The sequence below is a fragment of the Diadema antillarum genome, unplaced genomic scaffold (genome assembly GCF_040938485.1).
Source record: "Diadema antillarum isolate AM-2024a unplaced genomic scaffold, OU_Dant_1.0 seq00000463_RagTag, whole genome shotgun sequence".
NCBI lineage: Eukaryota > Metazoa > Echinodermata > Echinoidea > Diadematoida > Diadematidae > Diadema > Diadema antillarum.
Genome location: NW_027271434.1, coordinates 1,663,645 through 1,677,197, shown reverse-complemented (window position 1 = coordinate 1,677,197; position 13,553 = coordinate 1,663,645). Strand labels below are relative to the sequence as shown.

General features: G+C 37.5%; 1 protein-coding gene across 1 annotated transcript; it reads left to right on the top strand.

Annotated features, from left to right (window-relative positions):
* Nucleotides 1-210: 210 nt before the first annotated feature.
* On the top strand, nt 211-8,497 carry LOC139733223 (dnaJ homolog subfamily C member 4-like). Its single transcript, XM_071644062.1, has 6 exons — nt 211-338; nt 1,700-1,802; nt 2,766-2,968; nt 4,390-4,548; nt 6,829-6,915; nt 8,311-8,497. The coding sequence occupies exons 1-6, from the start codon at nt 226-228 to the stop codon at nt 8,399-8,401; spliced, it is 756 nt and encodes a 251-aa protein (XP_071500163.1). The 5' UTR covers nt 211-225; the 3' UTR covers nt 8,402-8,497.
* Nucleotides 8,498-13,553: the final 5,056 nt, after the last annotated feature.

The window sequence follows — 13,553 nt, the reverse complement described above, 5'->3', positions numbered from 1 at the left end:
TACAAGTATTACCATTAATCAATGGCAGTAAATTAAATGTTCAAGTAAAGGTAGAATACGATAGTGTTAATGATTTAGATGTTCTGCATTGTACATGACTACAATACATGTACATCTCGTCTGATACAGCATGCAGCATGCTGGTGGACGTGGATGCCGTGTATCTTGTGATGACTTGTCTTTGTTGATCTTTAATCTAATACAGGACATACCTGCACATACGAAATGGTCCTAACCCGAGCTGTGTTTGTGTGCTCAAGATGCAGAAATCAGCTTTTGCTTCAGAGCACAAACCGAGGACTTCTACACCACAGAAGAGGGAATGCAACCAGTGCAAAGTAAGTCCCTTGCAGGTCTTGATTCACATGTAGCCCATGGTGAAAAAAAAATTTGTACAAAGAATAATTGAGAATTAAGGAGTTGTGACCAAAAAATATTTGTATTAAGAAAATCAATTAAGCGTATCCTTTCATTGTATTGGGCACTGATAGTCTCTGTCATTGTCTGAATTTCCCCTCAGAATTTCTCTAATATGCTGCTTTTTTATTATTACCATCTTACTTGAGCTGTGAAACAGAAGAAAACAAAGTAGAACATCCTTCCTTGGGGAGTAATCTCCCATTATTTTAGATTGGGAAGTACTGTAAAAGTGGTTTCTTTCGCGGTGGCTTTATTTTTCGCGCTTTTCGCGCTTTGAGGTTGAACCGCGAATTTAACATCGTGCGAAAATGTTTTGAACTCGTCGCTTGTTACAATGCTACCATTACCGACCGCGAATTTAAACACACGCGAAAAAGTCGGCACCGATGGAAACCGCGAAAGTTTCTGTACGCGAAAGAAACCACTTTTACAGTATTTCTTTTTACTATACTTGCTTTGTGTATGAATATGTTCATTGAAAGGAATTGTGGAATACTGTAAAACATGATATTTTAGTGGCATGAAATTTTCACGAATGGGAGTCGACGGCCTTTTCACGGCGTGTAATTTTCGCGAAGTGCCTCTGGCATTCAATGCATATAGTGTAGACAAGAGCCTTCATGTGCATTTTAATTTTGCGAATCTTGGCTCTCGCGAAATTCGCAAAATTAAAATGCATGCGAACACTCCTCATTTCACAGTATTGTTGCTCACTTTTACCATTTGCAACATGAACAATGATTTTGGAATTAGGATGCATTAATATCAACTGTTATGCGTAATGCTCTAATACTAGTTGCTTCGCTGTGAGGTCATATCAGGAAGTTATACATGCATGGCAAGGATTTTAACTTTTGACCAAGAAGACAAATATATGTGGTTTCAATCAACTGTGCTATCTAATTTGATTACTTGCTACTGCTTGGTATTTTACATGATTTAACACTTGAAAAGAAAGAGGAAAGTAAGGTAATTAAAGTGTGAGAACAGTGACATAGAACTTATATATATATAAGAAAAAAACTTCTCTGAGATCTGTTAAGATATTTTAGTCACATACTGAATGTGCATCCACTTTACAAAATATTGATGCACATGTTGGGCCATACTTTGATTATGTTATTGCATACACAGAGGTTGTTACAAAGCGCGAGCATGACAAAATGGTTTTCGACAAGGCCTGTGAAAGTATTCTTGTCTGAAGAAATGTGCCTTATATCATGTATAAGTAAGTTTACTGCATTCCTTTTTATGTTTGAATATTTCCTTCATCTTTCAGAGTGGCTGGACAATCAACACCTACACACTACGAAGTACTTGGAGTGAAGAATGATGCATCAGCAGGAGAAATCAAATCTGCATATTTTAATTTGTCTAAAACAGTAAGTCATGACTTTGCCCGTTTGACCCAAATCTAGATTCCAGAGTAGCACTTTTGACAAGTCCGAAGTGATATTGACCATATGAAGACGTGGAAGTGGGAGATTTTAACCCCAAAATGGCCACAGATCGCACATCAGTCTTTTTGCTGAGAATGAAGTCTGACATTGCATTTGAAACCAGTGGATGGAAAACCAAGCCATAGCATCCAAAGTTACATGTGACATATTGTAGATGCAGATGGGCTCTAAATTGGTAATAAAATTGAGACTGTTGAAGACTTTGAGCTAGAGATGGTGATTGAAAACTGATCTTTGTGAATGCTCAGAACACTTCCCATTCTGTGGCCTTCCGATGCTCATATGAAAGTGCATTTTTTTTTTTAAATCCAAGGACCCATTAAAAGAACTGCCTCACACAAGAAGTAAATGAAAAATCAGGAAAACAGTTCATTGAAAATGTCAAACAGATTTGACATGATAGATTTGTTTTTTTGCTTAGTTGGTTACATAGCTGTCAGAAACCATTTCTTTTCGTGTGTCAATCATTTGTGAAAAAAGTAAATGTGAGTGAAAACAAATTGTTACCTTCCTTTTGTGATAGATTAAACCAACCCAATTTGTTCCAAAACGGAAAGAGAAGAAAACAAGTGGAATAGACAAATGACAATGACATTTAGCTCAAGAAGAACCACCACCACTACCACCAAAAAAACCCAAAACAGAACAAGAAAAATTAATTGCTTAAAGATGGACAAGATCCATACATCCTGTTCGTGTGAAGGTGTGTATACACATCGTTGGTTCTTTCTCTCAAAATGGGGCTCCATTGCTTCAATTAGCTACAGGATCAATAATCCACAGGATGGTTCAAGTTTTCGATTAAATTTTTTGACATATGAATATAATGAACAAGGGCACATCTATGGAGTGATTAAATTTCCATATTTTTTTTCTCAATTTCAGCTTCATCCCGATGCCAACCCAAACAATCCAGACCAACATGATCTATTTGTGCAATTGAATGAAGCATATGGCATCCTCAGCAAACCATCAGCAAGGAAGGAATATGATCTCAGCCTAACAAGGCCTCATGTCACAGAGATAAGGGTCAACAGCTACGACACATCACCCGATAATCCCTATGGTGGAGCAAGACATACGGAGAGGTAAAGTTGATAAAATTACTACCGTAGATCCATGCCAAATCAAATTTTGAGGCCATGCTCTATTTCTGTTATTACTTTTTCTCTCTTGTTCTCATCGTTATTTTCATAATGTATTCCAAGAACAGTATTTCATTATACAATGTATTTCATTTGATTTGAATTAAGTCAGTTTTACTAAATGATTCAAATGCTAAGTATAACAATGTTACAAGGACAGATTTCTTCATTATGAGGAATTTCATGTGGAATTAGAAAATTAGCTTCTCTCTGAGTTCTGATCTTACTGCATCAGTATGTTTGAAGGTCCATATTGTGCCTCTACCTAATCTCTGTGAAATTAATCCATTTCATATCAGACCAAGTGTAAAGAAGGAACCACCTGGGATTTGGGCAGGTTCCCAAGTGAGCTGAACCAGTCTATGGCAGTGATGCAATGAACTTGAAACAAATACCCAAATGCCTCGACTTATTTTCTTTCCCTTTTGTATGATTTTTTTTTCAAGAGTCTTTTAGGACACATGTCGCATGATTAAAAAATGATTCATATTTGCATAGAGGGTGTTTTATATGATCAATGCATTGGTGTGTGTGTGTGTGTGTGTGTGCATGTGCCTTTGCTTTTATTATTGATGGCAATTGACCAAGTGAAAAAAAAGGAACCATCATGGAACTCAAAGCTGCCCTGTGCTTATCAGGCACCATAAGGTTTTGTTTGGGGTGATTAAAGGACAAGTTTACCTTCATAGACATGTGGGTTGAGTGAATGCAGCAATATTAGTAGAACACATTAGTGAGAGTTTGAGGAAAATCGGACAATCTGTTCAAAAGTTATGAATTTTTAAAGTTTCTTCTCAGTCACAGCTGGAGGAGAAGACTATTATAGCTTGTGATGTCACATGTGTACAAGATATAAGGAAAGTATAAAGAAAATTCAACATGTTTTCACTTTTCTCGCATAACAAAAGACCACTTGACTTCTCTCTTTCAAAAGGCAAGCGGAATAATACTACCCCTGACATACGTCAGTAACAAGTCAAAGAAATGTGCACTTTATTCAAAAAGTAAAGTTTTTGTGAAATTCTCTTTTTATTTTCCTCATATCGTTGTACGCATGTGACATCATACACTGTAGTAGTCTTCTCATCCTGCAGTGGTTGTGCAGAAACTTTAAAAATTCATAACTTTTGAACGGATTGTCGGATTTTTCTCAAACTTTCACTGATTTGCTCTGCTAAAATTGTTGAATTCACTCAATCCACATGTACATGAAGGTGGACTTGTCTGTTAAGGTGAAAACTGAAGGGCAAAAGTTGACAGGGTATCACTTCCAAATTTTTTTCAAATGCGTAGTTTGTGATTTGTGACAGCCATCATCACACTTCCTTACTAGATTATAACTTTCAACCATTTTCTCCCCCAAGCTATCCCAAGACTCACATCTTCCGAGAGGGAGGAGATGAGGAGGTCCACGAGAACTACTACGGGATCCGGGGAGTTCGACGTGTCAACAACGCTTACATAGTGTATGGCTGTATGGTGTTCATTGTTTCCGGTGCCATCTTCCACTTCTTTGTCTTCAGGTGAGAAGCATCCTCATTATTTTATCTCCAGTGTAATTGAGGATACCTAAATGGAGTGTTCATGAATGTTCTTGCCAAGGTCACTTTCTTTATTGGCAAAAGAAGAAACAAAATTGTTCTCAGTGTGGACCATCGTTTTGCTGTCACATCCAAGTGCAATTTTATCTATATATTTTTATTTCAGTATTGTTGAGAGGCCTTTTCAGATCTATGCCAATAGGTCCAGTAGTGTGAGATATGTTGACACTTAAAATTAAGAAATGTTTAAATTCCAAATAATGAAGTAAACAGTATTGGTGAATAACATTAACATAAAATACAAACCACATTTGGGTTTTTATCTCAGCTGTATAAATGTATGCTTTTATATATTTACCATGTTTGTATTTTACAAGAAATGATAACAGGGAAGTGAGACAAAGTTAATTCTTGATATGAATATTTGATGGTACCATTAAATTTTTTTTTTGCAATTCCAAAATCAATGCTTCTAAAATGCCTTTCAAAAAAAAAAGAGAATGGCTAATGTGACTAAGATTGAATGCCTTTCACATATCATATACAGTGATTCACTTGAATCCCCCCCCCCCGTGAAAAAATGAAATGTTAGATATTTCTTCTACGACCATGACTACAAACCTTGATGGTGGTTAAGTGAATGCACTAATCATGCATTATTTATCAATATTTGCCTTTGATATGACATAAGAATAAACATGCGAGAATATTCTTCCAGACTCCTTTCCCTTTCTTTAGTGGAGTGTTTTTCAGTTGACCATGATGCCTGATCAGGGGACAATTCTGTACCCCATGTATTATATCATGCCAGCTCTGTGATGAAGTGAAAATAATCAGTCACTCTCAAAATGTAGCACTGTTTATTTTTGTCTGCTTTGCCTCATGCATGCCAAGTGAGTCATGTGCAAACACAGATGTTTCCACAGACGTAATGTGATTTCTCTTCTGAACTCTGCATTCCGATCATTCCTTCAGAGAAATGCGCCGTTTGGACTGCAGTTGTTTTTGCAGCATACCTAACATTCTCCTACTGGTTAGACAAGTGCTAAAGTTACCATATCTAGAAAAAAGGAAAAGTGTCTCTCCGCCAACACAAATTCCAGTGGGCTAGACATTTTATACTGAAGATTGACTGCTGTGTGAAATGATTGAAGTCAGTGCTGTAGTCTGTGAATTTAGTCAATTTCACTGTGAAGTAAATGATGACTCATTGATTAAACATACCCAATGACCCATCACATCTGCCTGTGGTGTTTTCTAAGGATTTGTTTTCATCCAAGATGTCTGAAGAATTAAGTTCCATCGCAGAAGAACATTTTGGTGCATACATTGAATTTTGTTTTTGCGCTAAGAGCAAGACACAATGTTGATCTTATAATCTGAATGATGGTATTTTGATGTCGACTATCATTCACAGAACTATATCAAATTAAGAATAAAGGAGTTTTGAAAAGTTGGTGACCACAATTTACCAGTCCATCATTGGCTGAATTCAACTGTGCTTGTTTTATTTAATAGTGAATTATTGGTTGCATTAATTCCCACTGGTTACCCTTTAAACTGGAGTGAATGGAGGGTGTTTACAAACACACTGTCAGCTGCGCCTTTCAGACACAATGTAATCAATCACATCATTTGATATATTACTTTGTGTTTGATCTAGCAGTGTGCATTTAGCCTTCCTTCTCATCCCCCAGCTCTTTCCCTTTAAAGATTATAGCATTTGTATGTACACCTTCCCGCTAGCCATGACATTTAACTTCCAGTAGGTAACAAGTCATTCAACTAATGTGCTAGGAAATACGGCATTTCTAACCCAAATGATGAATTTTTATTTCTGCCTGCACATTGTCAGTTTCTGTCTATCAATTTTAACGCAGGGCGCATCAGCGTTTGCTGGGCTGGATCAGACAAGCATCCAGTTATAATGTGCAACTTGGATACTTCATATCTGGTCAAGACCTTCACAAATAAAAAAAAAATAGCTACCATGTGCTGGAGAAAGGAGCAGACTGAAATATGGGGATGGGGGATGAAGCAGCTTCTGGCTGTATTGATATTATCATCTTTGGCATCATTGAGATTACAAAAAAAATTGCCATTCAGTTCTATTTATTCATTCTAAGTAGTGGCTGAAATTTTTCAGGGAAATGTGTGAAACAGGAAAGGAAGGATGCGTAGCTCCAGTAATTTCTGTTCATACATGTTTGATTGACTGTTTGTTTGTTTGTTTGTTTGTTTGTTTGTTTGTATGACATCCAGACAGAGCAGCCAGTATGCCACACAGAGATTGGATGCCAAGGACCGGAAGATTGCTGAGCTGTACAACCAAGCCAAGGAGAGAGCAAGGTAAAAGTATGACGTCACCCACCAGGATGACAGTGTGTGTATGAAACAGTGTAGTTTAAAGAGCTATGGACACACATGTCTGTGTGAAGAATTGTACACTGTTTACACTATCTCTTGAATGTATCAGTTTGGTATATCCAGGTTTCAGTGTAAAATGACAAGTGTAGTATTCACTGATGTGGTACACGTGTGGTGTACACTGGTGTGGTACAGCATGTGTGGTGTACACTGGCATGGTACATATGTTGTGTCCATTGGTGTGAAACAAGACTGATGTATACTAGTGTGGCACAAGAATTTCAGTACTGGTACAAATCAGTAAGATGCAACAAGTCTGATATGCGCAAAGGAGATTTGTATGTGGTAAAATATTCCCAAATTATACACCAAGTGCAGTTACTCCTCGGGATTGTGTGTGGTACACCGTAGTGCAGTATAGTGCACTAATATAATAACAATCGCAGTTATAACAAAATTCTTGTTACAACACACTCAAAATCCAGGTCCAAGAAGTACTGTGACACATCGGTTGGAAAACTGAAGTTTCTGTACGTGAGGGAATTTTAGAATCGTGTTCAGTACATTATACACTGATGTGTGTACAGGGGAATTTCATTATAATGAGCACCCATAAACCATTACAATAACCTTGTTATATCAGGTTTCCCAGTACTTCAGGGTACAGAAACAAAGAAAATAGAAAGAGTTGGGACCTGCAAAACCACCTCGTTATACCGTATGTCCAAAAAAAAAAAATTACAACGGGAGCTCCGCAATGATATCTTTAAAAATAGTGAATCAATCTAAATACAAATTCAGGGTATGAAACTATAACTCATAGCCCACATCTTACAGAGAACCCCATTTGATTCGCTTCACTGGTCAAAGAGAAATGAGGAATTTTGTAGAGGATGTCAGGAATCTCTTCCCTCCAAGTTTTGTGTATTGTATCCACACAAAAGAGCATCGAAGTGCTAAACTTGGAAGAATCAGACTCATGACATGCTGTACAACAATCCACATTTCTCTGTGACCGCATAACCAAATTGAATGGAGTTTTCTTCAAAATAGAGCTAAGATGTTATATTTTAAGACCTTGAAGTAGCATTTAGACAGTTTAATCATATTGGGTGTTATCAGTGCAAAAATCTGATTGTAATTTTTTTTTGGACATACTGTACAAGGGTTTTGTTCTATCCGACCTCTTTATAATAAGCTTGTACTGTACCTCCATAATATTATCTACATCTTTCCGTTTTTGTGACTTACTACGAGTAGTACTCTTTGTAACTAATGATTAGGATGATTGAACTTGTGTATTTCATACTTGCAATATAACCCATGCTAATTTATGTGGTATGTTTGTGTGTCACTTTATCTGTTTTGTCTTGGCAGAATAAATGGTCCCAAGAAACAGATGGAACTGCTGAGGGAGCGTCACAATGAATTCCGCATGAAGTTGAAGAACATGGGAAACGATGTATGAGGTGAAGCCCGCAGTAGCCAGTCAGTGACGGATAGAGATGGCTTTGGAGGTTGTGTGTGTGTGCGTGTGTGTGTGTATGTGTATTTACATGTGTGTGTGTTTACATGTGTGTGTTTTTGGTGCTGAGTCATTGTCACAAGGTCAAAGGTCATGTCTATTTGGCTATTGTTAAAGGAGACAGCACAAAAGGCATCAAGTCCTCCATACTTGATTATTTAGTTAGAGGAGAATTTACTCAAGAGAGAACATCATTTCTAACTTGATGTACTGCAAAGTACATCATTGCTCCATGACATATTTAACCTTTTTATAAATGGTCCAATGAACAAATAGACTGCTTCAAGGGGCATGGTTAAAACTGTTTGCCCAGAGGTGATTTTTCAACAGTGATATACCCTGAGACAAAGTCAAGGGGCATGGCACTGGTGAGAAATCAATGAGGATAAATAGTTTTAACCATGACCCCAAAGAAAGCAGTTTGATATTTGTTGTTTATCTTTTAGTGATCGTGAATTCTGTAATCTCATTGGTCAATCAACCACTGAATATTTTCCGTATTCCGTGATATGACGTCATGATATTCCAGGTTGCACAGCAAAAACGCTTAGTAAGTAACTGAAAAGACAGGAAAGTGCGCACTACTAATCCTGTACAAAACGAATGGACAGTGCGCGGTCCTGAAGCGTATTACGCACATCATCTATGTGCGACTTTGCCTGAGACGGGCTGTCTTGCAGCTATACTAGTATTAACTGCGCGTGTACGTTTGCGCGCATACAGTAATCAGCATGCGAGACGTAAGTCAACAATGACATGGCTGACAGCCGGCGATTTCAACATCATTCACGAGAGGAAATCAGCGAGAAGAAGGTTAGCACTTACACTTAAAAAGATAAAATCGTTACCCCCTGCTTGTTCTTACGAAATACAGGAAATATCTACGGTCTGGTGCCATATTCCATTCGGCCTTCGGCCTCATGGAGACCGTAGATATTTGCCTGTATTTCTTGAACAAGCAGGGGGTAACTAATAATATCCCTCACCAGCATTTCACTATTCAGAGAAACATGAGAAGAGGTATGATGACAAGGGTCTCTCTTGGATCTACAAAATGTGTAGGTCTAGGCTTTGCAGCGCATGCAGCGAGAGACGGGGCTGTGTACAAATGTAATAGTATACAAATGATGCACAGGATAGAGTGCGTTAGTGTAGAGGGTATTTACAATTGTGAAACATGCACGAGGCGAAGCCGAGTGCATGTTGCACTACATTGTAAATACCCGAGAGTGAGCTACGCCTACACTAACGCCACGAAATAATCCTGTGCATCATTTGTTTTATAAAATGGGTCGAAAATTCGAAAACTAACATCATTTTTCAGCGTTTTTCACGTACCTTTGTGGGTCAAGTCGTCCGAAGATGTTCGTCCCAAACTTTTACGCACGTCGCACTCGCGGAAGTCCCGCACATACAGTACAGTGTGTATAAGTATAATGGGGGGTTGGGTTTCCGGACACCCGCATGAAAACTTACTTATTTTACATAGAATATGCACCCTTTACCTTAAAGACTTGATATAGACTCCTCATATAGGCCTACTAGACAACATACTCTGAAAACGGCGTGAGAATTAACCTGCTAAATCGTTGGATTTGCTCTTCAAAGTGACTCCATGTACGCGTCCGGTCCCATAACGCTTGGTCTACTGTACTGTACAAAGTGTACGTATAGTACAGTATACGTACGTACGCCACATATTATGTTATGCACAAGGGAAGACAGGCCGGCCGGCCGGCAGCCCGAACTAGAAGTTGTTTACAGGATTGACAGCGCGTACGCGTATGCATGCAATTCATCAAAGGAGCCGCCGCGCGCACAGACGATCGGCAATCTACCATAGGATTACAGGCAGTGCAGTTGTACTGAAGTAAAGGAAGGAGGTGTGTCTCATTTCAGCGCTTCCTATTGGCTACATTCTTGAACCCATTTTATAAACCTCCTTAGTACACTGTACATGGAGTTCACCATTGACTCCTGTGAGCTCAGGCATAGGACTGTGACAGAAGGAGATCTAGGGCTCGTAAAAGTAGGCCTAAAAAGGGCTTCTTTAACCAGATCATCATCAAAATTGGCGCTAATTTCCTGAAAGAAAATCTTAAACAATACCTGATGTGTTGTGTTTCTGCTGTCATTTACTAATTTCCTTCATTACTTGAAGCAGCCATTTTGTTGATTGAGCTGAACTGCATTGATCACCCACCACCAGCACTGCGTATCATGCATTGTTAGCTAATTGTATGTCTACAGCTACGCGCACTGCAAAAATGTGAGAAATCTAGATATCGATCACAAAATTGGGAATTGCGTGCAGATTGTGGATTCCCAAATGTGAGAAACTATACATGAGGGATATAATTTGCCTTTTTTTTTTTACTGACCTAATACTTTTTGACACCATTTCTAGAAGGCAAAATCTTCTTTAGAATACATATTTCATCAGCCAGTGGCAAATGTTCTCATATGATTACAGTGCAATCCCATTATAATGAATATGGTTATAATGAAGCTCTTTTTACAACAAATTAAATAAGAAGATCCCAAAATTATCATCTACATCTTTATATACTGTACTGTTCAGTTATAATAAAATTTCGATATAACAAAAGAAAACTGATGGTCCTGGGGACTTTGTCACAAGGGGAGTTTTCAGTACAAACAATATCAAACCAGCTGTGTAAAGTCATGTCTTGTAGTGTTGCTGGGAATTCTCTTTATATTCAGCTTGTTCACAGTGCAATGCCCGAGTTTGATAATTCCTTCTAAAAAGGCTTTAAATGTGTAACTTTTCATGTGCATCAAAATTGATGTGTATAACTTTGTCAAAACATTTACTGTGCCTACCATGTTGATGCAATGTGAATTTAAAAAAAATATATATATAACTGTTTGTAAGAACAAGCATTTTTTTTTTAAATCTGAAAGTACAGTGTAAATGCTTTCTTTTGCATTTTCAGATCTCCAATTCTAATTTAGGAAATGTGGTATTACTGTATGAAATATAAATTGAGCAGTGGATAAGATACAGAAATATCTCCTAAGAGAACAAGAAACAAACCAAGCTGACAGGCTTTTGGACACTATCTTGGCATATTTTGTCATTTTTAGCAAGGAATGGCCTCTGTGAATGCATGCTACATGTTATGCCCAATGTCTCTCTGTTACAATCAAATACATGCTCACACAAGTCAGAATACAGGTGCACTTTTGCCAAGTCAAAGTGCCATAATGGGTGTCATGACTGCATTTCAAAGTACAATGTACATATTTTACTCAAGCATGAGTTGATTTCTATGCTAGTTGAAGCCTGTTTGGCCCAAGTGGATTCATGTTTTGGAGTGTGATGGAACTTTCCAAGAACTTCCTAGACATCTGATCCCTGACTCATTAATTATTAACACAAATGTCACACCCGCTTCACAGCGCCCAAATGAAGGAGATGATAGTGACCCTATATATCACGTTTAAACTATGAGTGACCTTATTTGTTACATGTATGTTTGAGGAGACATTTGTTGTAATTATTCTTTTTCGGGGTTGTTTTTCTATTTTGCCGAGACTTGCTGGGTCATTGTGCCCCAAGATCAGCTGGTTAAAACCAGAGAGCCAGCAACAATTTCCAAACAATGCACAACTGTAGAAGCTGAAAAGATGGTTGAATTTAGTACATATCACTATTAAGCTTGTGTTTTATATAGCTTCTTATGGAAAACTTTGTTTTGTGTTAGAGTATATTTTGACATATATTTCTCTTTAGATTTCTATGTGATTTTTTCCTTTTTGTTTCAAAAGGAACTGTGAACCTTTCAGTGGTTATAGTAGTGAGTACATGTTTGCACATTTTGTGACACATTTTCTTCTTTAGCACCCTTTTATTCCCACCATTTGAGCAATCTTGAATGTATAATGAAGCAATGAGCATATAAGAGTATTCGAAAGTGAATAGAATCAACCTCAATCAAGCAAATAGTAGGGTGAATAATTCATAAAATTCTGGGATTATGTGAGTACATTATGTATAACTGTGATAAAAGACTGGATTGTGAATCTTGATGGCCGTGAAGCAGAAAGGCATTAATTCCACTGATTATTTTGTGTCTTGACATCTTTCTGCTTTTCAAGGGATGAATATGACAGCTGGGCTGCTACATATACATCCCTTGCAACTTGATACAGGAGCATTTAGTGTTCACCGCAGGAATGGATAATCTTACATCATTACTAAGAGATTTTGTGTAATTGAAACCATTCACCGATCTAAATGTTCTAAGTGTTGATCTGCTATGGTTTTGAGATGTGAATATGAATACATGTACATCATTATGGTAAAACTTACCAATCATGCACTTACTAATGAGGTTTATCATTATGTTTAAGCGGGTGCCGATATCAGTTACTTGTAAATGTATATTATTGTAAAAAGAAAAGAGAATAAATACGTGAATCTAAGCTGTAAATGATATCATATCTTTAAAGGATGTGTGATGTAATATAATTTTGTATATCATTTAAATAAGAACACACTATGATTAAGCATACACACAAAGACTGTCACACACACACACACACACACACACACACACACACGAGTGAAGAACGCGTAGGAGAAATAGAGGGAGGGTGTCTCATATTACATGTATGAATGTCACAATTTGCAGCAACATTTTGATAGAGAATAGCAGGGGTGTCACAATTTGCAGCAACAACACTTCGATTGAGAATAGCAGGTCATGTAAACCAAACCACAATATCTGAAACAAAAATTGACAGAAATAGAGAAAGAGATAAAAGAAGAAGAAGAAGAAGAAGAAGAAGAAGAAGAAGAAGAAGAAGAAGGGGAAAAAAAAAGAATGCGGCTTTTGTTTCCTCTCCGGGATCTTTAAGACTTGACAAAACATTATTCGGCTGCACTCAGAAAAAAATTCGTTATGTTGTCGTGTTGTGTGTTTGCGTGGTTTTTGTTTCTTCAGTGATCTAAATGGATACAAAATCTGTCGGCAGTCATAAAGTGTCTTTGTGCTTCTCACATTAATATTTCATGGCTGTGATAACAATCATTTATTTAGACCTCTTGGCAATAAGTAATTCACACTTT